The sequence below is a fragment of the Octopus bimaculoides genome, chromosome 12 (assembly GCF_001194135.2).
Source record: "Octopus bimaculoides isolate UCB-OBI-ISO-001 chromosome 12, ASM119413v2, whole genome shotgun sequence".
Classification (NCBI taxonomy): domain Eukaryota; kingdom Metazoa; phylum Mollusca; class Cephalopoda; order Octopoda; family Octopodidae; genus Octopus; species Octopus bimaculoides.
In genome coordinates this window covers 57,899,326-57,923,283 of record NC_068992.1, presented here as the reverse complement: position 1 = coordinate 57,923,283, position 23,958 = coordinate 57,899,326, and the positions used below count along the sequence as shown (strand labels likewise).

The 23,958-nt window shown below is 37.1% G+C and overlaps 3 protein-coding genes across 3 annotated transcripts in view; 1 reads left to right on the top strand and 2 right to left on the bottom strand.

The window, feature by feature from the left end:
- LOC106883605 (dynactin subunit 3) overlaps positions 1-12,374 on the bottom strand; it is a 40,257-nt gene extending 27,883 nt beyond the window's left edge. The window contains exons 1-3 of the mRNA XM_052972052.1: positions 12,234-12,374; positions 8,290-8,319; positions 4,259-4,279 (exon numbers count right to left, since the gene is read on the bottom strand). Coding sequence (XP_052828012.1) covers positions 4,259-4,279; positions 8,290-8,319; positions 12,234-12,332 — 150 coding nt within the window. The 5' untranslated portion in view covers positions 12,333-12,374. The remainder of the gene's footprint in view (positions 1-4,258; positions 4,280-8,289; positions 8,320-12,233) is intronic.
- Positions 12,375-13,176: 802 nt separating this feature from the next.
- On the top strand, positions 13,177-22,679 carry LOC106883606 (serum response factor-binding protein 1). The gene is made up of 7 exons (XM_014934693.2): positions 13,177-13,528; positions 15,797-15,885; positions 16,655-16,730; positions 17,503-17,574; positions 18,584-19,473; positions 20,956-21,389; positions 22,549-22,679. The coding sequence occupies exons 1-7, from the start codon at positions 13,406-13,408 to the stop codon at positions 22,659-22,661; spliced, it is 1,797 nt and encodes a 598-aa protein (XP_014790179.1). The 5' UTR covers positions 13,177-13,405; the 3' UTR covers positions 22,662-22,679.
- A 398-nt stretch (positions 22,680-23,077) lies between these two features.
- LOC106883609 (mitochondrial outer membrane protein SLC25A46) overlaps positions 23,078-23,958 on the bottom strand; it is a 17,227-nt gene continuing 16,346 nt past the window's right edge. The window contains exon 11 of the mRNA XM_014934701.2: positions 23,078-23,356. Within this exon, the coding sequence (XP_014790187.1) occupies positions 23,315-23,356 (42 nt within the window). The 3' untranslated portion in view covers positions 23,078-23,314. The remainder of the gene's footprint in view (positions 23,357-23,958) is intronic.

The window sequence follows — 23,958 nt, the reverse complement described above, 5'->3', positions numbered from 1 at the left end:
GCATGGCCACAGTCAAATGACTGAAACAGGTAAAAGAGTAAAAGAGTAAATGATTTTGTATATTTATCTATAGATATATACAGGATATGTGGTCTAAAATTGACAATATTTTATGTCACTTTTTCTTTTTTCAGGAAGAGCTTGATGTATTGATGAAAGGCAACAGCGTTGGAGAGCATAAAGATTAAAGATGTAGTTGAGAAAAAGGTAATTGGCAAGGAGGACTGGAAGCCATCTGAATTTCGGAAAAGAGTTACCTGTATAATGAGGATTTATGCTGGGTGTCCAAAATGCCAACATCATAACTGCTGCTCAATGCCCTGTGAACACATGACATGGACATCATGAAAACCAAGTTCCCCTAAACTGTGATGGTCGTTAGGTGTGTCTCCAGAGAGGGTGACATCATGCTGCCCCACACCTTTGAACAAGGCTTTAAGCTTAGTTCCGATGGCTATGTGAAGCTGCTGGACACTGTGGTCAAACCCCAGCTGGAGAGGGTTGCTGCTGGACACTGTGGTCAAACCCCAGCTGGAGAGGGTTGCTGCTGGACACTGTGGTCAAACCCCAGCTGGAGAGGGCTGCTGCTGGACACTGTGGTCAAACCCCAGCTGGAGAGGGTTGCTGCTGGAAGACCATATGTCAGGCAGTAGGATTTGGCTCCTTGCTATACCCTGGAAAGACTCAGAAGTGGTGGTCAGTGAATTTCTATGACTTCAGCCCCAATTTCTGGCCTCTTAATTTAACCTGATTGCAATCCTGTGGGTTGTTATTATGCATGAGGTGTGGTTGAGAAAGACACCAACCACTCTGCCTGCAACACCAAGGCGAAACTGGTGGCCAAGATCAAGGAGGTGTTCGAAGATCTCAGGGACACAGTGAGAAACACATGCATCAAGTTCCAAGCCAGCTTGAGGCCCTGATGAAAACTGAGGGCAGTTACTTTAAATAAACTGAACTGTTATCTCCCAGCTAATATTTTTGGGTTTCTTTAAAAATACTTATATTTTTGGATGGAATATTGTGTTTTCTTTTCCTTGTACGCAAACTGTCAAATTTTAGGAGAAATTGTAGGAGACAATTTGTCCAAAGTGCTATGCAGTGGAACTGAACTCAAAACCATGTGGTTGCAAAGTGATTTTCTTACCACACAGCCATGCCTCCACCCTTCTATTATAATTACAGAGCTTAATTATAGATTATTGCCAACATATTCTTGGCATTTTTACAACAGCTATAAGCTTATACTTCGGCCATATTAATAGTTCAGATGGGCTGGTGTGATGCCAGGTTTCTGTAACAAGAGTGCCAAAATTGGGTCCAGCCTGCAACAGCTTGCACTATCCTGTTTTGGAATGGTAGATAATAAAGACTGCCAATCAGCAAAATAGTAGAATACAGCACAGTGTAACTATACTTGATCTCGGGCAGTGATATTTGCAATTTGCAAAAGGATTAACTCTTGACCACTTCAAGTATGGTCTAAATGATTAAGAGCTGTTAATTCTCTATTCACTCCATCAAACCAGAAAATTTTGGCTGTGCTACAATTAATACTGGCTGTAGTAATAGCATGTATAAATACTTACAATAAAATCGTTGCTCAATTTTATCATCATCATCATCATCGTTTAACGTCCGCTTTCCATGCTAGCATGGGTTGGATGATTTGACTGAGGACTGGTGAAACCGGATGGCAACACCAGGCTCCAATCTGATTTGGCAGAGTTTCTACGGCTGGATGCCCTTCCTAACGCCAACCAATCAGAGAGTGTAGTGGGTGCTTTTACGTGTCACCCGCACGAAGGCCAGTCAGGCGGTACTGGCAACGGCCACGCTCAAAATGGTGCATTTTATGTGCCAACCGCACAAGAGCCAGTCCAGGGGCACTGGCAACGATCTCGCTCGAAAATCCCACGAAGGCCAGCCAGGCGGCACTTTCAAATATTATGCTTAATATTAATGTACCCAACACATTGTCAGATGAATGGTGACATCATAGGAGAGAGGACTCCTTTGTCTTGTCAGGAACAAGGTAAACCCTCTAGTGCTGGTGCCATGAAAAAAATGCGATATTTGGAACATAATTGAAGAAAGGGTTCTTAATCAATTCTATTGCATAATTTTTGTCTCAAAGTTCTCCACGTACTGGTGGGGGTGTACTGCTAGTGTCTCTCACATGTAAATATTGGTTCAGCTTCACGAATTGTACTTGCGTCATAATACTGGAAACATATTAATCGCCAAAAGGTTCCTGATTGCTCCAGTAATTTGTTATTCTGGGTAACTGTCTAATACCCATAATAATATTTATGGCAAAAAATGCCCGTATTTCATCTACGGTTTCAGGAAACCACAAGCTATCTTTTTTTCCGGCTTGTTTACATTCTGCGTAACGGTTTGTTTCTGCAGTAACCATTTCAAACAAGCATGCTGGAGAAAATAAGAAAAAGAAGTCTAAAGGTTTCGCTTCCTGAGAAAGACTATGGCTAGACCCTGTCTCCTCAGAAAAATTGTTAATAAAAATATTTCAAAAATCTTTACTCCATTCTGGTGTAAAATCATCCTTGCTGTCGCCATCGCTGCTTTCAGTTTCGGATACAGAAATATCCGATTCATTATCGTTCACCACGTGCTTTTGTAGCTCATTCATTCTTTTCTTTGATATCTCCATATCTCCTGTTGAAAAACCTTCAAATTCGGAATCACTGCTTGATAGCATGAAACTCCTCTCCATCTTCAAAGTTGAAAAAAATTAATGCCGCAAAAAATGTGGAAAAAAAATCTTCCAAAATTCACTGAGTTCAAATATCACACCAAACAATGTCGGAGACAATAACTCAACTGTTTGCAAAGTGAAATCAGGTGTTTTAACAAATGTACTAACGAGATTTGGGTTCAAATATACATTTAAATAACAATGGGTACTCTCGGCCGGCTACGGCCGGGTTGGTCTATGTCTGTGTTTGTCCCCACCATCATCACTTGATAAGCAAGGATGCTGTGCTTACATCCTTGTAACTTAGCAGTTCAGAAAAAGGGACCAATAGAATAAGTACTAGGCTTACAAACAATAAGTCCTGGGATCGATTTTTTTCGACTAAAACCCTTTAAGGTAGTGCTCCAGTATGGCCACAGTCAAATGACTGAAACAAGGAAAAGAATGAAAGAGAGTGACAGAGAGGGAAAGAGAGAGACAGTGACTTTGCCAGTGTTGGTGCCATAAAAAAAAAGCACCCAGCACATTCAATAAAGTGGTTGGCATTAGGAAGGGTCTCCAGGTATAGAAACCATACCAAAGCAGATACTAGAGCTTGGCACAGTGCTCTGGTTTGCTGGCCCCTGTCAAACCATCCAACCAATGTCAGCTTAGAGCTGATGATGACGATGATGATGACAACTGAGCACAAGTGACATAAACACTTACCCTCTTCTCATACACATAAAGGAGGAGGGAGAGAAAGAGAGAAACAATAAAATGTCAGTTGTCAAACAAGTCAGCCTCAAATCAGCTTCACCAAAAATGTTCACACTCACTCATGAGTGACAGCCTTGCTTTTGGACAGTTAATAGAGAGCTAGCACTGTTGAATTTGGTGGCAGTGTGAATGACATTTATGTATTTATTAAATGTATTTATTATCAAAGAAAATTAAGACAGAAAAGCTGATATTGCCACCATGAATTGTGACTGAGCCGTATGTATAGTTCAATTGCCTTCTATTCTACTTGCTGCAGACTAATACATAAGCAAAAAAAAAAAAAAGCTGTTTTTTTCTTTTTTTTTTCCAGGTTAGAACATGAAGCATTTAAAACATCATTGTCTAAAACTAACTAATACGTGTGCGTGCATATATAACCACACATGCACACATATTGTTTATATATATATGTATATATGTAAATATCTACATAAATACATACATACACACACATATACATACGCATGCATACATCTACACACATACACATCTCTGTATGTATGTATGTATGTATGTATAAACACAGAGAGAGAAAGGAATTATTGTGTACATACTCCACATAAAGAAAAACCTTAATAGAAAAAAAGATCCCACATTTGACATGTATATATATATATATATATATATATATATATATATTAGTAGACCATTACTATTATTAAAATTAAAAGAGAGAGGAAGCTTAGCAATTATATATTTTGCTGTGTGTTAGTAGATTAAAAAAAAAAGAAGAAAAAGGTACAACTGATGAAGCAACTATGTGCGTTAAAATGTTACCTTGACATTGGTTGATTTAGCCTGGAAAGGAAGCAGGAAGACAAGAGTTATTTCAATACCAAACATGCAAGAAGTGGCCATAATCAAACAAACACAGAATGGGGAAAAAAAAAAAAACAAAAAACAAAAAAACAAGAACAACAAATCAAACAAAACAAAAATGCAAAAATAGAAATAAACAGCAAGATTAAATATTAACCCTTTAGCATTCAAATTACTCTATTAACTATAATACCTATTTATTCACATCATTTTGAATTAGTCATGCATTGTGTCATAGCTTTGAGATTTCGATGTAATTGTTTAATTTAGAATGACATTGTAGGGCAGATGTGAGAGGCTGAAACTAGTCCAAAAATAAAAACAGTATAATATTTATTTTAATCATATATTGCAAGTTTAAATGCTTAAGGGTTAAGAAACAAAAAAAAAAAGGGAAAACAAAAGCAACAGTGAGGCAATACATTTGCTGTAGAAAGCTGTCAATGAAGAGTTGTTATAATAATTATCATGAAACACATGAATCAGATTAATTTTTATACATTGTCAAAACAAGGAAAAACAAAATCATCACAGCATGGTTTGAAAAAAAAAACAACAAAAAAATGAAACCAAAGGAAAAATAAATGAAACAAGCAAGTTAATGTCAGCCAATGATGAAAGCATTTTGCAACAAAAAACATTTTATATGGTGGCTCATGAATTAAAATACACAGGGTAAAAATGCATGAAGTTTCAAAGCAATGCACGAGTGGCATGACATGTGTTTGCAGAAGCACTGCCTTCGTGAAAATCTTGCAGGCACGGTCAGTTGTGTAGTTAAGAAGTTTGCTTTGCAACCAAGTGGTTTCGGGTTCAGTTTCACTGTGCAGCAGCACCTTGGACAAGTGTCTTTTTTCTGCTAGAGTCTCAGGGTTGGCCAGTGGTTTGTGGGTGAGGTAGACAGAAAATGGCTACATCCATATCTATACACATGTGCATGTCTTTGTCCTTCTCCCTCATTCCTTGATAATGGTGTTGGTTTGTTTACATCTGTAACTTATCAGTTTGGCAAAAGGGACAGATAAATCAAGTTCCAGATTTAAAAAAACAATTACTGGGTTCAATTTGTTTGACTAAACCCTTCAAGGTAGTGCACCAGCATGACCACAGTTCAAGTAAAATATGGAACTCTGTAACCTGGAACATTTTTTTTTTTTTGTTGATTAACTTCTAAGTAAGATGGAAGTTGACAGGAAAATAAGTTTCATGTTATAGAACTTCACAACACAGCAAGATCTTTCAAGAATGCAAAGCTTCTGCAATACAGTTGATGCTTATATTTGAAATTTGTCACAGCAGTATCAACAAGAACCAAGGATAAGTATGAACATTTAATGAAATAAACTCGAATAAATATATTGAAATATAGTGAGGAAATGGTGAGAGAGAGGGAATGTTCCTCCGGCCATTTGAGTCTGATGAGTTACCTATACAGCTAAGTATTTCGTAAGTGTGAAACCGATGGTCACTCTCTGACTGAGCATAACAATCAGCCTTTTAAATAAACACACACACACACACACACATATGCTATGTCAGTGTTAACCAACCAAATTCATGGTATGACATTAATTTAATTAAGATCTGCTTTAAACATTAACACTTTAAGGGTGATCTCAGGGAGGTTGATACTCAACATATTAAACCTATTAAATAATGAAAATTAGTTTACAAGGTATACCAATTCCCTTTTTCAGCATCTACAAATTGTTCCTCATTAAATTATTTCCTTATATTTTGCACAAAGGTTAGAAACTGTAATTTTTTAACTTTATTTTTTTTTCAAAGCAAGGTCATTTTCCGAAGGCAGTTTTATGGCAACTTCAATTCATAAAAATAATGGAAACTTGATTTGTCAAAGGAAACTAACTGTAACAGGAGAAAGTTATGAGCGAAAAACATTAAAAATTTGTCTCCTCCTTACTTAAGTCTTTGAGAAAAGAAAGAATAAATAAAATGGTAACAAGACTGTGAAGTAGAGAAAGCCCGAAGAGAAAAGCAGAGCAGCTGAACAATCCACATAACAAATACATTGTTTTCAGTATATTTTACTGTTGATAACATTGTTTTAAGATGTTGTTGAGCTACTAAATACAACTGATGAAATTAGTTATTTGAAAACTAACAGTAACAACTACAAATATCAGTTGAAGTACGTACCCTGTATTTTGTCTATTTATTGTGAGACTGAAGTGAGCTTTTGGAGCATCATATCTGTTGTGTGGTCAGAAGTTTGTTTCCCAACCACATGGTCCTGGGTTCAATCCCACTGTGTGACACCTTGAGCAAGTGTCTTAGACTATAGTCCTGGGCCTCCCAAAGCCTTGCAGATGGATTTGGCAGGCAGAAACTGAAAGAAGCCCATTGGATATGTGATTTCAGTCTTGCACTAAACACATTACATTGTTTCATGTTAGACTTAAGCCAAGCCTTTGCAGCAATTTATATGAAGCAATGATGAAGAATATTATGGTAAAAAAAAAAAAAAGTCTTTTTGAAAGAAATAACTTTTGCTAAAAACTCCACTAATTTAGTTGCATCTCAGGAAAATCATTATGCCAGTAATAAACACATACACTGGTTCTGTAATTAGCCAACTTGTTAAACATTTAATCAATTGACTAATTGATTATTTGATTACCCCTTCAGTCAATCAATCAGTCAGCTAGGTTCGTTAAAGTCCTTTCATTACCATTCATGAACTCATCAACGACATACCTTCACTAGTCCTGGATTAGAGAGCATGTCATTGGTGAAATTGCAAACGACAATGAAAGGACTTCGATGAATTCAGCAGACTGATTGACTGAGAGATTAATCAAACAACCAATTAGTTCATTGGTTAACTAATAATAATAATAATAATAATAATAATAATAATAATAATAATAATAATCGTTTCTACTCTAAGCACAAGGCTTGAAATTTTCGGGGAGGAGGCCAGTCAATTAGATCGACCTCAGTACGCAGCTGGTACTTGGTACTTAATTTATTGACCCCAAAAGGATGAAAGGCAAAGTCGACCTCAGCAGAATTTGAACTCAGAACGTAAAGACAGATGAAATACCTCAAAGTATTTCGCCTGGTGTGCTAACGTTTCTGCCAGCTCACCACCTAATAATACTAATAATAATAATAATGCTTTCATATTTTGGCACAAGGTCAGCAATTTCCTGGGAGGGAGTAAGTCAATTACATTAATCTCAGTGCACAACTGGTACTTATTTTACTGACCCTGAATGGATGAAAGGCAAAGTGGACTTCAGCGTAATTTGAACTCAGAACATAAAGACAGACAAAATACCGTTAAGCATTTTGCCTGGCATGCTAACGAGTCTGTCAGATCACCACCTTGATAATGATTTCTGTATTGACCACAAAAGGTTTATATCAAGAAAAAACATTATGGACGTCAGAGGATAAAACACTGAATATGTGTGTGTGTGTATGTGTGTGTGCATGTTGTTTTGAAGGTATTGCGTGTAAACAGGTTTAACAAAAAAAAAAAACACTCTTTAACAATGTGTAATCCTCAATAGGGAGGAGACGCTTGAAAGAAGTGAAATGGAACCAGTGTGTGTGTGTGTTTATTATTGGCATAATGATCCTCCCAAGATACAAAAAAAAACCCTGTTTCAACACGAGTTTACATTAAGAAACTTGCAAACCAGATACAAAAATAAAAATCAACTAATTTACTCTCATTTGCAAATGCAGGAATACTAAATTGATATTTCAATTTTCTGAAAAAGATTTCCTGGGAATGAAGAAGAATTTTGCCAATGAAACTTATGACAGTGAAGCTCTGCAGTCAGAATGTAAAATGGCTAAAATACAACAGCAGCAACAACAAAAATAAAGACAGAGAATATAATTTCTTTTTGTTTTTTGTTTTTTGTATTTTAAAAATAAATTAAAGGCAGACCAGTGTTTCATAATTTAGCAAATTAAGCACTTATTTTTATTTATTTTTTGGCCAAAGTACTTACAAATACGGGAGAAGTTTCTGGTTGAGCAAACTGAAAGATGGTAACAATTAAGAACTATTCTTTAACACCAGACACAACACATGGAACAAATTTCAATGAGAAAATTATGCAAGATTATTTTCTGAACATTCTGAACAAACAAAAGTAAATAAATATAATTATGAAGCAAAAATAATAATCAATCGTCTGATTGAAGCGGAAAAGTAAATTACACATAATTATATTACTGAAACAAGTATAAGAATTATTATTGTGAAGACTATAGTTTTACATAATAAAGTTATCCCTAATTGTTTTTAAATTATCTTGGACTGATTGGGAAAAAATATTCTTGACAATTCTGTACATTTCTTCATAATTTGCTATCAACAATATTTCAACAACAATAATTTTGTTACCCTATTTCTGTCGAAATCTAATGTTTTTGCTTCAATTAATGTTGAAAATAATAAAGAAGTTAAGAAAATAATATTGAACAATATTCAAACTGAGCAAAGAAAAGTGCCTGCGTTATTATTACTGAGTGAGAGAGCAGTATATGCCATCAAAGAGACACTGGGGTAAAATATACAAAGCCCAGTATACCCATCGTGACTACCCATCTGATAAGAGTACACCAGGTACATGCATCACAACCATACATGTGTGACATGGTGATCTCATATCAAGATAAACAGTGAATGACCTTGCAGGTGGGGCTCAGTTAGAATTTTCTTATGGTCGAGTAGCCCATCCCGTTCAAAAGGTCACTGAATAAGAGTTATTTAAGGATGTTGAATGAAACACCCATGTTTCCAAAGGTGAATTATCCAAACCCCAAAGTATTTCTCTCAACACATGGCTATGATGCTCCCCCACTACTTCTGCTTGTGATCAGAGATACACATATTGTCAGCCACCAAAGGACATGCTCAACTGGTTAAGGTCAAGCAACTGACAAATATTGAATATTATTCAATATTGGGTAGTGAGCAGAATATTTGCTGTTGCCCATCTCTTATACCAAGACAAAATAATGCACATGATAACATTTCCAATCAGTTAGGATCACAAGCCACTGCCTGGTACTGGACCGGCACATAGAGCATGGTATTGCATTATTATTATTATTTTGAAAATTCAGAGCACCTCATGGTCCTAGCAGACAAAATGGAAAAAGGCATTGCTCTGGAGGATGGTGACAGAGATGTGTTGGAACAACCACTCTGACTCACAGAGCTCACACTTGCAGATAGGAGTTAGAACAACTCGGCCATTATTAAGCTGGTGTTTGGAACATAATTTGGCACGAGAAATTCTGATGGAAAGTTTAAATTTAGGTCCTTTAAAACAGGAAGTTTTTATAATAGAACCAGGGAGGGTCTCAGGTGGGTTGGCATCAAAAGAGTTAATAATACAAGGTAAATAATAGTTTTCAAGAACCTTTTTTAAAAATCTAACTTCAAGACAAGAAAATGAAAGCGCGTGTGTGTGTGTGTGTGTATTATCGAACACATACTCAATATATGTGATTTACTTGTTCACTAGTACGCTGCAATTTAGCACTGTAGAGATGACTCCATCAAAGTCTCAAGTGTTAAAACATCTGAAAGTCATAGACAGGTGAAACAACTCGCCCCAAATCCAATTCAGAAGTGATGCACATTAATGTTTTGCCACTTTTGTGTCTTATCAACATCCCATACCTGAACTGAATTGGAAGTGAACTGAATCGCTAGTCAATGACTATATGCAAATAGTGTTAAAAAAAACCCATTTGCTGGTATGCCTGGAAGATGCATCTCTTTAAAACATGAAGTTTGCATCATGTCTCTAAGGTCAGTCTTAAGTGGGTTGGTATTAAATGGGTTAAACTTGAAAACCTTATTGTAAGAATCCAGTGATTTAATACAAGAAATTGCAATAATGAATTATGCATGTTAAATACAAGGTGGTGATTTAACAGTGCTCAGCTGAACTGGCATGCAATAATGTGCAGATGGAAATGGTAGCACAAGGAACATTATGGAAGCAGACCAGGAGCAGTGGGAAGGTGATATAGGACACAACATACCACCAATTCCAAGAACGGAACTCACAAACTAATGACCGTGAGCCTAATACTCTAACCACTAAAAACATCTAACCATCTAAAAAATAGGATTTAGGGGCAATTATGGGAGCAACTAATATTCTATCATCATCATCGTTTAACGTCGGCTTTCCATGCTGGCATGGATTGGACGATTTGACTGAGGACTGGTGAACCAGATGGCTACACCAGGCTCCAATCTGATATATATATGAAAGACAACTGCATTAATATGAGCATGTCATGCAAACATGCTGAACCAATGGATGAATTAATGCTTCAGTAATGTTAGTAAAGGTAAACTGTGGCAGATACAATTAGCTCAGGCTTGAGAAGATTGGTTTCATCAACCAGAAGATGCAAGTATTTGTACCTATAGAAAGACTACCCACATATTACAGAGTTAGGATCTGAAATTCAAAGTGGAATTATAAAATCTCTATTTGGGAATCTTACAGCACTTAACTTCAACTAAGCATCATTTGAAGTCAACCAAAAGCAAATTGAGAGAGAGAGAGAGGGAGGGAGGGAGAGAGAGAGAGAGAGAGAGAGAGAGAGAGAGAGAGAGAGAGAGAGAGAGAGAGAGAGAGAGAGAGAGAGAGACCCACCAACAGAATATGATTATAAGTGATGATCTGAATTCCTAATGAATGTACAATTATTTGCAGGCCCTTCAAATCCAGTGAATCTGATACCGTTTATGTTCCATTCTGCAGAATATGTTCCAGAGAGCCAACGTTCTGGGTATTAAAAAAACTGGTCATAGGGATTAGAGTGGGGAAAGGTTGAGAGGGTTCGCAACAAAGATTACACCAAGTGGAAAGACGAGTAGACCAGAGGTGCTCTCACATTAACGATTAGTGTTGAAAGATAATTAAAAATGTTTTTGAAGATTAAAAGTGGATCAAATGAAACAGACTCCAGTTTGTGTACACAAATGTTGTTGTGATCAGTTTAGCACCAAAATATGCCACTATTTACACTCTATTTACATTCTGATGATTAAAACGAAAATCCAAAGAATATTTTCAAAAATAAATAGAAGTAACCTGGTATTTATTCCGATAAATTGCCGAACAATGCTTTCACTTCTCATATACTTTCTCCGAAAGATTAATATAATTAGACCTTTTCATCTTAATACAAAAAATAACAATTCTTAATTGCAACCCACAATGTTCCATACGACAAAGAAGTTGGGTGTATCAGCGTCAAAAGGTAGAAGAAAAGTCTTTCACGGGTACACTGACACTAGCTACAGTTTGACAAAGTAAAAGAGGCACACTACGATCAAAGATCAACAGGAATGGTATGTTATAGTGAAAAACAAATCACTAGAAAGATATATAATAGTCAAAAAAAAAATTGTCAAAGAGGGTACGTTATAGTCAATGATCGCTACCGATTAATTCTATCTCCCTTCTCAGTCAACTTTCTGGGGATCTTTAGTTTTAGGTATGTAGAATCTAATACATCACTGAATTGTGAATTAATCTGAAGGGCTGCAAGAAATGTAGAATTAATGACATGGGTTATCCTGGTGTATACCTCGTAGAAAGTTATACATTTAATTCAGTTCTTCTGTCTTCTTCGCAGCTGTTACACGAGACTTCGGTCTTCCGCAGTGAGTCATTTATGAAATATGTTATTCGCGTCAGAATATCCTAGACTAATAAACAAAGAATACCGTTTCTTGCGGTTGCTTTACTTTTATTATTTCTTCTTATATTCACCTAAAATTAATTCACTGACAATATTTTTGATTTCGTCTATCATCACAATCCAAACATCATATTTTTGTAATAAATTTTTCGACATTAGGGTTTTACACAGTTAAAAATGAACGAATCCTCCCTTTCCAAATACAACTTACCTTTGGATATTCAGTGTCCTTATCAGACAATCCAAAGACCAGATTCTCCAATATTCCAATCCGTTTCTCAAGAATGTCAGACTCTGATATAGCCGCCATTTTGAAGCAACAAAATGTCTCTGACGTGCACCAAGGGAGATAACTCTTTTCCGTTTTTCACTAACTGTCATAACTTCGTCAGTGATCCCAAAACTTTATTTTAGCCACCGCGCACTCGTTTCAAGCAAAACAATTTTCCCATGTACCGGGGTATCATGCGCATAACAAGACACAACAAAGTGCACAGTATACAATTTTACTTTTTATAGAGATTTTTTTGATAGATTTCTCGCACCTGTCGAGGACCTATTTTAATTTGTCGTCAACTTTCTTTTTAATTTCCAATGAGATTTACTCTTTTACTTGTTTCAGTCATTTGATTGCGGCCATGCTGGGGCACCGCATTTAGTCGAGAAAATCGACCCCAGGACTTATTCTTTGTAAGCCTAGTACTTATTCTATCGGTTCTCTTTTTGTCAAACCGCTAGGTTACGGGGACGTAAACACACCAGCATCGGTTGTCAAGCGAAGTTGGGGGGACAAACACAGACACACAAACACACACACACATATATATATACGTCTACCAAATCCACTCACAAGGCTTTGGTCGGCCCGAGACTATAGTAGAAGACACTTGCCCAAGGTGCTACGCAATGGGACTGAACCCAGACCCATGTGGTTGATAAGTAGCTTGAAGTTACTTTTAATAAATTAGATTATTTCGTACGGAAGTGGAGAAAATCGATACCTTTCAACTTATCGAGTTAAGACTAAGAAAAAATCATTTAGTCACGCACAGAGTTATCAAACTTTATTCTGAAACAAAACTAAATTAATTAAAAACAAGGGAGACAATTCTATGTAACCATATATCATTTCAGCAATGATACGAAAATTATACAATTAATTGAAATGGTATTGATATACTGTTTTCCCTTTGAATGATATTTCGATTAAACAAGTAGAACTTATTGCTAAAATAGCAAACGGGTTATGAGATGTACTTTTTATGAATAACTAGGATAAATTTATATTTCGGCATATTCTTAGTTTCGTATATGAAACTAATATGGCTGTGTGTCAGCGTGTTTGAATTTAATGAATGTAAGTTTTAATTAAAGTCTCTCGAAATGACTGCTGAACATGCTATAAAAGCTAAAAATATAGCTTCCCGGAAAGAGAACACTACAAAAGATGAAAGCAAACAGTTTGGAGAAGAGTCATCTTTGGACAAAGTGGCTTTGAATAATAAGGTATGTTGTCGTTGCTCGTTTGCACGTGTTATTCATTGATTACTTTGGAAAACTATAATCAAAGTATAAAAGTACTGTATGTATATGATATAATAAATATAATCCAGAATGTAATTAGTAGAATTTTATTCATAGTCCAGTGATTTGTAGCGTTGTGATCCACTATAAAATCATAGTATTTTATCCAGTATATTAATTCGGGGACTCTTCCTGTTTCAAATGCTCTTCGTTATCTCTCCTCCGTTTCCTTTCCTCTGTTCGTTTCTCTCTGGTAGCCAATCCCCTCCTCTTTACAACGTGGACCTGACTTCAACAGGGAAAGGGATGAATCTGTACAACCGTGGAGGGGGCTTGGTTTGGTAATTGAAAAGTAAATGGACGCAGAGAGAATGGGACAGTTTGCTGTGAATTTATGATCCTGGTGTTCCTTGCTTACTGCGGATGCTAAGTTTTCTGGCTGGCCGCTCTACCTATTATGAACATCCGTGACATATTAGCGCGGATGAGTTCACATCTTCATTGCTCTTAGAATTAGGAGCTAACGTATACGGGGAAAATGAGGTGTCAATATGACGAACTCCTCAGTTCCGGATCTACGTGAATTGTCTTGTCGACAGAATGTGAATCGTTTCACCTGCCACACTGAAATTTAATTGCAAAAGCGTGGGCTAACCTGAGTAAATATCTCCTCAATTCTGAAGACAGTGGAATTGTCCAGGGTCGATAGAACTTACTCTTTGCTTTTGAATTAGAGGTTAAGTCTTTTGAGACACGGTGTTTTGGTATGTGTAACCAAACAGACCAAAATGTTTTTTTCTATCGAGATACATCTACTGAAAGATGATCTCTGATTAGCTATCACACTTCAAAACCAACCATTTACAAAGTCCTTTCAGCTTGTCCCACTTGGGCCAATCAATTGGTCTGGATGTCCCAAGAAGGTCAATGCTCTATCACATGTCCTAAATCAGTCTTAAGCAAACTGCAGCCTGTAGAAGGCTATAGTAGAAGACACTTGCTCAAGGTGCCATGCAGTGGGACTGAACCCGGAATCATGTAGTTGGGAAGCAAGCTTCTTACCACACGCCCACGTCTGCGCGCATTTGGAAATGTTTCTGCTAGCAACACAAACATCATAAACTGAATCCAAAAGAAAGCTATTCAACTAATTGGCAAAGACTCTATCACTAACACACTCCAGCCACTGGCTCACAGGCACTGTCTCTTTGCGTGGCCTTTTTGTCCTCTGATTTAGCTGAATTAGTTTTATATCTTCACTCTTTCCAGTCCCAACTCTCCACCCACCCATTTCTCCCCCTCCCATTACGCTTTTTATGTCTCTCTTCTAAGCTTCTGCATTTTTTTGTTTTTTTCACCCTTTTGTCTCCTGAATTATTATTTTCTAACTTCTCTTATTGCTCGCATCTTTTCTGGCAGGCCTTGACCAGAGATGTTCCAGCTGAACGTCAGTCAGATTTATCTTGTGGGAGGATCTGCAGCTGTCAAGGGCTGTAGATCCTTTAACAAAGTTATTAACCCTTTGACTGTATAATTAAATTTCATGGTCATTCCTGTAATAATGTTAATTATCCACCAAAAATTAGAATTGATATTTTCTGCTTCTGCAATACTTTATCAGTATCTCCTAGGTATGGTTTTCATTTCCGCCTCTAAAAGTATTTGATTCTTTCTCTGTAAAAACATTTGATTAAATATGTGAAAAAATTTAGAAAACCTGAAAAATTGTTTTATGTAGAAAATATCACTGGGGATGTCTTTTCTTACAGCATACGAGAAAGTCTTCCCTTGTTTTGTTTTTTTTTTAAGCCATTGGGTAAAACTGCTTCTGCTGTTAACAGTAATAAAATTCTGAGCATTGAAAGAGTTAAAAATGAAAGAAAGAATCCTGCTGGTGCCACTTAAAAAAGCACCTGTGCCAGTACTGCATAAATGCACCCATGTTAGTGGCACGTAAAAAGCATGTAGCACATTGTTAAGTGGTTGGCTTTAGGAAGGGCATCCAGTCGTAGAAACCATGCCTCAGCAGACAGCTGGAGTCTGGACAGCTCCATGTCAAACCATCCAACTCATGCCAGCATGGAAAATTGACGTTAAACGATGATGATGATGATGATGATAAATCTTTATTTTATTGACCCTTGAGGCATGAATGGCAGAGTTGGTTCTGGCCAGTTGTGAACTCAGAACAACAAAGAATAAAACTTGTTTATATCTCTTACTAATCTTCATCTCATTTTGTTCTTACAGATTGTTACACTGCGACAGACGACTAAGAAATCTAAATCACACGTTTTGGCCAAATTGATTCGACAGTTGAAGCAGTTAAAAAATACAACGTACGTTTTGTTTCGTTTGACAACAGCATTATCAAATTCCTTCTTTTAACATTTTAATTTTTGTTCTTTTGGTTTTCTAAATAATGAGAGTAATGAACAAATGTAGTAAAAATATAAAGGCACAGGAGTGGCTGTGTGGTTGAGAAGCTTGCTCCCTAACCATATGGTCTTAGGTTCAGTCCCACTGTAATGTACCTTGCAAAAGCCCCAAGGCAACCAAGTGTAGGAGCGAGGTAAATGCAGTAAAAATAGAGTGGGGGTCAGTGGGGCTTCATTTAAGCAGCCCTTCAGAAATTGAACCTCCTTATGATACTCCCTGGGAGTTCATGGTGTGAAATTTATTGTCATCGCTCCGGTTTGGTCGCTAATGCCATGTATTTAGTTTAAAATGCAGTAAAAATAAGGGAGATTAGTAGGGCCCCAATTGGGCAGCCCTTAAAAAATAGACCCCCTTAGGGCATTCCCTGGGAATTACTAGATAGGAGAGTTATTGGTTTGAGTTTCATTGTCCTTGCACCTATGGCCTCGGAGGAGTTAAACATAAAAACGTAACAGACAGAGAAACATCACCCAAATTTATAACAGGATTGGGATTATTTCCTAATGTTTCTATATTAAGTTATCTTTTCTTCCAACTATTCATAATACATCTCATGTTAAGTGTTTAAGACTTATTTTAAAATTTAATTCCTGTCGGTAATTCATTCTGACACTGTGTATCTATAAGTTTACTTCGGCTATCTCTATTCCAAACATTGATTCATTACAGCAATGAAAAGGCAGAAAACACAGAGAAAAACAAAAAGAACTCTGAGACATTGGTAAAAGAAATAGCTGCCTTGAAGGTAATTATAAGCATGCTTGATGTATTGCTGTTTGTTAATTTCCTTTTACATTTGTGTGGGTCTGAAACAAACCCATTATCTTGGCCAAATGTCACCCTTTTTTTTTTCCATCTACCCAACTGCCACATGTTAGCTGTTCTGAGAGACCCAGTATAGAATGCAGGTGGGAAACGAGTTGACCCTGTGAAGTAGTAAATGGAAGGCATTTGCACAATTCTTCTACTTCTTGGTAGTTTCTCTGATCTGAGAAAGATGATTCTACACTTTCTTGCTGAACAACCTGCACAATGTGTGTGTGTATGTGTACCCTTGTCAAGACATCGTGTGATGACTAAAAATTAGAATCACTGCCATATAAGCAATGTTGTTTGTTTCTAGTCCTGGTGAACTAGAAACAGGCCTGGCCATGGAGAAATACTACCTTGCATGGAGACAGGTGAGGGTTGCTGCTAAGAAGGCAGCCCCCACTCTCAGAAAAGACTGCTTCAGCAAATTCCATCTGACCCATGCAATGATGGTGATGATGATGATGCTGTGGCTGCCTCAGCTGGAGTATCCCTGCATATTGCATGACGCAATTAAAACAGTTTGATGTCAGGAAGAATAACCTGCCACAAAACACTACTTTGAGAAGAGAACCATGAGCTCTGAAAAATAGACTGTTGTGGGCTTTCCAAGGTTAAACTCCCATTTTAAGCAGGAAAATGTTTAAATGTTTGTTGTTTCTGAAGGCTCATCAGCGACTTACTTTGAATTTTGTTTTATTTTTCAGAAATTAAAACCTGATACAATTTCTAGGTTTGTGTTGGGTAACACATTGACATTTGCTCAGCTTAGTGCAAAGGTATGGCATCTCTTTTTCTTTTCCATCTGCTTACATTTTTTACTTTAGCTAAAATTACTAAACATTAGCTTTTAGATTTAAAAGTGTTTATTATGTCTTCCGTATATGTATATATATTTATATATTTATAAAAATAGCCATCTATTATTATATTTAATGTAAATATATCATTGAAGTGAAGGACCATGGCTCAGTGGTTAAAGCGTCAGGCCCCCACAATCATGAGGTAGTGAGTTCACTTCCCGGACAGGGTTGTGTGTTGTATTCTTGAGCAAGACACTTTATTTCACATTACTTCAGTTCACTCATCTGTAGAAATGAGTTGTGACATCACTGGTGTCAAACTGTATCAGCCTTTGCATTTCCCTTGGATAACATCGGTAGCGTGGAGAGGGGAGACCGGTATGCATGGGCGACTGCTGGTCTTCCATAAACAACCTTGTCCAGACTTGAGCCTCGGAGGATAACTTTCTAGGTGCAATCCCATGGTCATTCATGACTGAAGAAGGTCTTTACACATCATTGAAAGCAAATTTACTGTTGTATATGTCTGGAGGTAACATCTCTTATGGACATGGTATGCTTAAAAACACTGTGTAGCAGCTTGAGCAAGTACCTTCTACTATAGCCTCAGGTCAATCAAAGCCTTGTGAGAGTATTTGGTAGATGAAAACTGACAGAAGGCCATTGTGTGTGTGTGTTTGTGTTTGTTTCTCCTTGTCTTGATATTGTGCAATAGTTATAATTGTACCTCACCATCACACAAGCCATGGTGTTCATTTCCTATCTTCCTCAGAAACATGTCTGACAAAAAGGAAATATTATCTTGCTTGGAAATAGGTGAAGGTTGGCAACAGAAAGGTATCTAGCCATAGAAAATCTGCCTCAACAAATTCCATCTGACACATGCTAGCATTGAAGAGTGGATGTCAAGTAATGATAATGTTAGTTGTAGTTCTTATGATGTAGTTTCTTAAGACAAATGATATTCTTTTTTTTGGATTGACAGGGATTTCAGACTATTGAGAGCCGAACATTGGCACGCTTCGCAAATGAATCCCAGCTCCAGAAGTCTGTAGCCGAATTCCGGGAAAACCATCCGGATTGGAAGTCTTTAGCTGCTTTCCTTCAGACACAAAGTACTGGTCGTCAGATTAAGAAGAACAAAAACACTAAAAGTAAAGCAGAAAAGAAAGTAAATATTCGGGCAAAGAAAGCTTTGATATCCAACTTCCTTGATGAAAAAGCTAATGAAATGGCAAGTGACGGTGATGGGGAGGATGGGGAAGAGGAAGAGGAGGTCGCCTCAGGGGGTAAGACTTTGATGCAAGAATGCAACGAGGATTCTTCAAAGCAGCCTAAAGAAAACATACCATCTGAATCGAATGTGAAAGAGATCAAAAAAGTTAAAGAAGCAGGTGTGAAATCGAAAGACAAACAGGTGACAGGTGTTAAATCGAAATGTAAAGAGGAAAATGAATTAAAATCTAAAGATACACAGGTGACAAGTGTAAAACCAAAGCAAAAAGCGAAACTGGATGTAAAATCAAAAAACAAACAATGTAAAGAAAGCACAAATAATGGAAATGTAAAAGATGCCGCAACAAACAAAAACAAAAAACAAATGGTTGTAAAAAGAATTAATCTGGATGATTTTGGGAACGATGATATTTTTGGCAGCCAAAATTCTGTCAGCAATGATTTGTTGGGGACAAATTCTTCAGATGGCAATCAAACGATAGAACGTGATCTTTTTGCCACAGAATCACATGTAACTGATTTCTCTGAAGACTCTTCGAGAAATTTCCAAGATGAAGACAATGACACTCCAGTATTTGCTAACCATTCTATGTTTCTGACTCTCTCTGACCCAATAGATTCAACAACAGAAGGAATACGGTAAATATACATTTATTTCGTTAGTAACATGTTAGTAGAATATTTGACTTGTATAGGAGCAGCTTTGAAATTGTCATCTGATACATCTTCTATTTTGAGACATTCCTTTTTGTTGCCAGTAAAGCCAATGAGTAGAATATTACATTTTAAACAAGGCCGGTATGGCTGCATCCCTCAGCAAAGAAATATTTTGTTGGTTTTCTATTTGTTTAGTCTCAAAGCATCCACAACTATGATTTCTGTTAGTGCTTCAAGGCCTACTTTATCCAATGTGACTGGCCATCTTTTTCATCTTTTTAAAATGGATGTCATTGGAGAGAGATTCGTCTACTGTATTTAACATTGAATGACTATAGAGAGGCTCTCTTTCTCACTGGCTTGGACTAAACCAGCTATATCTGGACCAAATATTCTTCCTGTTTTATGTTCAAACTGGCCAGATCTGGCATATCATACTTACCCTACAATGTCATTCTAAACACAAACAGTCGCACCAGAGCAATCTGAAAGTTACAAGGTAAATCCATGAGCAATTCAAAATAATGTGAATAAATAAGGATTCCATTTAACAGAATAATCTGAATGCTAAAGGGTTAAATCCCTCTTTTTTTTTCTCCTTTTCTTTTTCTGTTTCTTTGTATTTAAATGTTATAATTTAAAATGTAATCAGTGGGTTTAATAAATAACGGTTAAACACAGTGAAGGTTGGTGACAAGAAGAACATTTGGTCACAGAAAAGTCTACCTCAGCAAATTTTGTCTGACCCATGCAAGCATAGAAAAGTAGATGTTAAGAGATGATGATGATGATGCTGTGCTGATTGTGTGTGTGTGTGTGTGTATATATATATATATATATATATACACACCAGTATCGCCTGACTGGCCCTCGTGCCGGTGGCACGTAAAAGCACCCACTACACTCGCGGAGTGGTTGGCGTTAGGAAGGGCATCCAGCTGTAGAAACTCTGCCAAATCAGATTGGAGCCTGGTGTCGCCTCCTGGTCCACCAGTCTTCAGTCAAATCGTCCAACCCATGCTAGCATGGAAAGCGGACGTTAAACGATGATGATGATGATGATATATATAGTGTATATACTGTATATTATATAGGCAAAGGTGTGGCTGTGTGGCAAGAAACTTGCTTCCCAACCACATGGTTCTGGGTTCAGTCACTTGAGCAAGTGTCTTCTACTATAGCCTTGGGCTGACCAAAGCCTTGTGGGTGGATTTGGTAGATGGAAACTGAGAGAAACCTATCATATATGTGTGTGTCTGTTTGTCCCCCACTGGTGTTGGTGTTTTTACATTTCCATAAGTTAGCAGTTCAGCCAAAGAGAATGACAGAATAAAAGCACTGGGGTTGATTCATTCGACTAAACTTCTTCAAAGGAGTGCCCCAGCATGGCCGCAGTCTTAATGACTGAAACAAGTAAAAGAATATATGCATGTATTTATAATATCAAATGTGTTTTACTTTCAGATTCGGTGGCAGGCGTGGCAGGAGTGGTTATGGCTCAGCGTTTGGTCGACCAAGTTATTCTGAGTATGGAAAAAGAGGCGGAGGTGGGCGAGGAACATCGTCATACGGAGACCAAGACAATGCAAGGTACAGAGGGAGAGGTGCAGGATATAGCCGAGGCCAAGGGAGAGACGGTAGACATAATCAAGAAGGATTTAACCAAGGAAGAAGGGGTCGAGGAGGAGGAAGAGAAGGAGACTCAGGATACAGAAGGGGTCGAGGGGGAAGAGAAGACGCAGGTAATGGAAGGGGTCGAGGGGGAAGAGAAGACTTCGGAAATAGACAGCTTGGAAGAAATGATAACAAGATGAACAATGATACTTTTACTAACAAAAGAGATTTTCATGAAAGAAAGTCATTTGAGAAAGGAAACTCAAATACAATAAGCAACAAAGGTAATTTTTTGTTTTTACTTCCTCACCTTGATTTGAACTTTTACCTGACATTGTTGTATCTTTCATTCACTGCTTCACTCTTTGAGATGTTTCCTTTCACGGCGAAGGAAATCTGAGAGAAGCCAATCAAGTTGCTTTGATTTTCTATGTTTGTTTGTTTATAAGCACAGGTATGGATGTTTAGTTAAAAAGTCCATTTCCCCACAAAGTGGTTGTGTGTTCATTCCCATCGTGAAGCATCTCAGGCTGTTGTCTTCTGCTGTTGCCTTTGGTTGACGAAAGCTTTGTGGGTGGTTTTGGCAGAAGGAAACTGAAAGAAGCCCATCGTATATAAATGCATGTGTATCTCGCTTCGCTTCACTTCATGCTCTTGCTTGATGGGGCTGGAGTCATCCTGGGTTTAGTGGTCTCAGAGATATCATGATGCATAGAGCCAGCCAAATCCACCAGGGCTCTCTGTTGCTGGTGTTCTGTGCCAGCCCCTCTGCATCCTCCAAGAAGACATGGAGTCTTTGTAGATCTTCCTTAATCATGTCCAGCCATCTGGTAAAGGGCCTGCCATGAGGCCTCTTCCAGCCCACGGCTGCTGTGTCAAGTAAGATGGTTAATAATTTTATGGGCGTCTGCCAAGTCAGCCGCCAGACGTCGGAGTTTCAATGTATCCATACCCAGGGAAGTAAGGTGTTCAGAATATGGCAAATGCCTGATGGAGGGTATTCTCTTGGTTGCACGTCGCATACATACTATTGAACCTTGGGAGGGGCATTATGCCAGTAATAATAATAAATATGCACTGGTTCAGTCCTTTGCTGTTATTGGGTTAGTTACTCCACTACACGAATTCAAATCAAGAATCTTGCAAACCAAATACAAACTATATATATATATATATATATATATATATATATACACACACATGATGGCCTTCTTTCAGTTTCCATCTCCCATATCCACTCACAAAGCTCTGGTAGGCCTAAGGCTATAATAGAAGATGCTTGCTCAAGGTGCCACACAGTGGGACTTAACTCAGAACCATGTGATTGGGAAGCAAACTTCTCACCACACAGCCATGCCTGCACCAACTATGTGTTGTCTACAATTCTGCAATAACTTACAATCAAGAAAAGATTAATTTCTGTTTTCGTAAAATTACTTGCAGGTGTTTCCAGTAAAAAGTTACACCCTTCTTGGGAAGCCAGTCGTAAAAGAAAACTAGAAATATCAGGTGTAACTGCATTTCAAGGTAAAAAAATAACATTTAGTGATGATTAAAAATATTTTTTCTACAAATCTAATGTTGTTGTTGTTATTTCGTCTTAGTTGGACCTTCATCACCAAACAGACCTTTGATCAAAGGCCACCATCTTGGTGTTGTGGTTTCTGAGCATACCTTCAAGGAATAAGAAGGTGGACAGAGAATCAAGGATGGCCAGATGTATCCATAGCCAGGTTTGCAAAAGTGTGAAAGGAGAGATAGACAAATGATAGAGGTGACAACAGAACTGAATTATGTGAATAGTGAAAATAGAAGTGGATCATAAAGGAGGAAACAACAGATGATAATACATATATAAAAAAAAAAAAACAAGGTGGGTGGAGCATTAAGAAAAAAGATGAAAAAAATCAAATGTAATGTAAAAAAATGTGCAGAAAAATAAGCCATGGAAAAAAATATTATTTAATAACAATTTTTTTTCAGTATAAATAATTTATTGTTGCACAATAACTTTACATATGTCATTTTTGTTTCTTGCCTTGTAAAATTATTTTTGGAAAGTTATTTAATCAACAAGAGAGAAAAATCCATAGATCTATTATTGAGATCCGTGTAAAAAGTACTATTTTGGGGAGTAGTTTCCAGTTTAACAGGAAAACAATTTTGCATTCATAGTGAATTTTTTTTTTGGTTCTGGGAAATCACAGAGTTAATTGTAACGAGGCTGGAATGGATTAAAATCTTCTGCCGGCTGAAAAAGAAAATAAAACAATGTTGAAATTCTTTATTTAAATTGGTTAAAAAACAAGAAAAGAAAATTAAAAAATGGAATCCTAATTAATTGGTCAATATTTGGCCGTATTTATAACATGAAATAACAGGTTCTGAAGTTAGTTCTTTGTATCCTTTTATCAGTTTTGCTTGGTGTAAAATGATTAGTTAAAACTTTTGATATATCCATTCAAAATTTCATTACTCTTAACTGTGGAAAGCAATTATATATACCAATCTATCTTTTACTGAGGAATGCCATGTTGGAAAGCAATTTCTGTTGAGATATGTCAAGTTTATTGAAACAACATGACTTGCAGAAAATACCAATTCTATTTTTTCATAGATATTTTAACAGCATTACTGGAATAACCATGAAACTTAATTTCACAATTAAAGAGTTAAGACATTTAGGTGCCGGTATGGCTGTGTGGTTAAGAAGTTTGTTTCCCAATTACTTGGTTTTGAGTTCAGTTCCATTGCGTAGCACTTTGAGCAAGTGTCTTCTACTGTGGCCCCAAGCCAACCAAAGCCTGCGTGGTAGACAGATAACTGAGAGAAGCCTATATATATATATATATA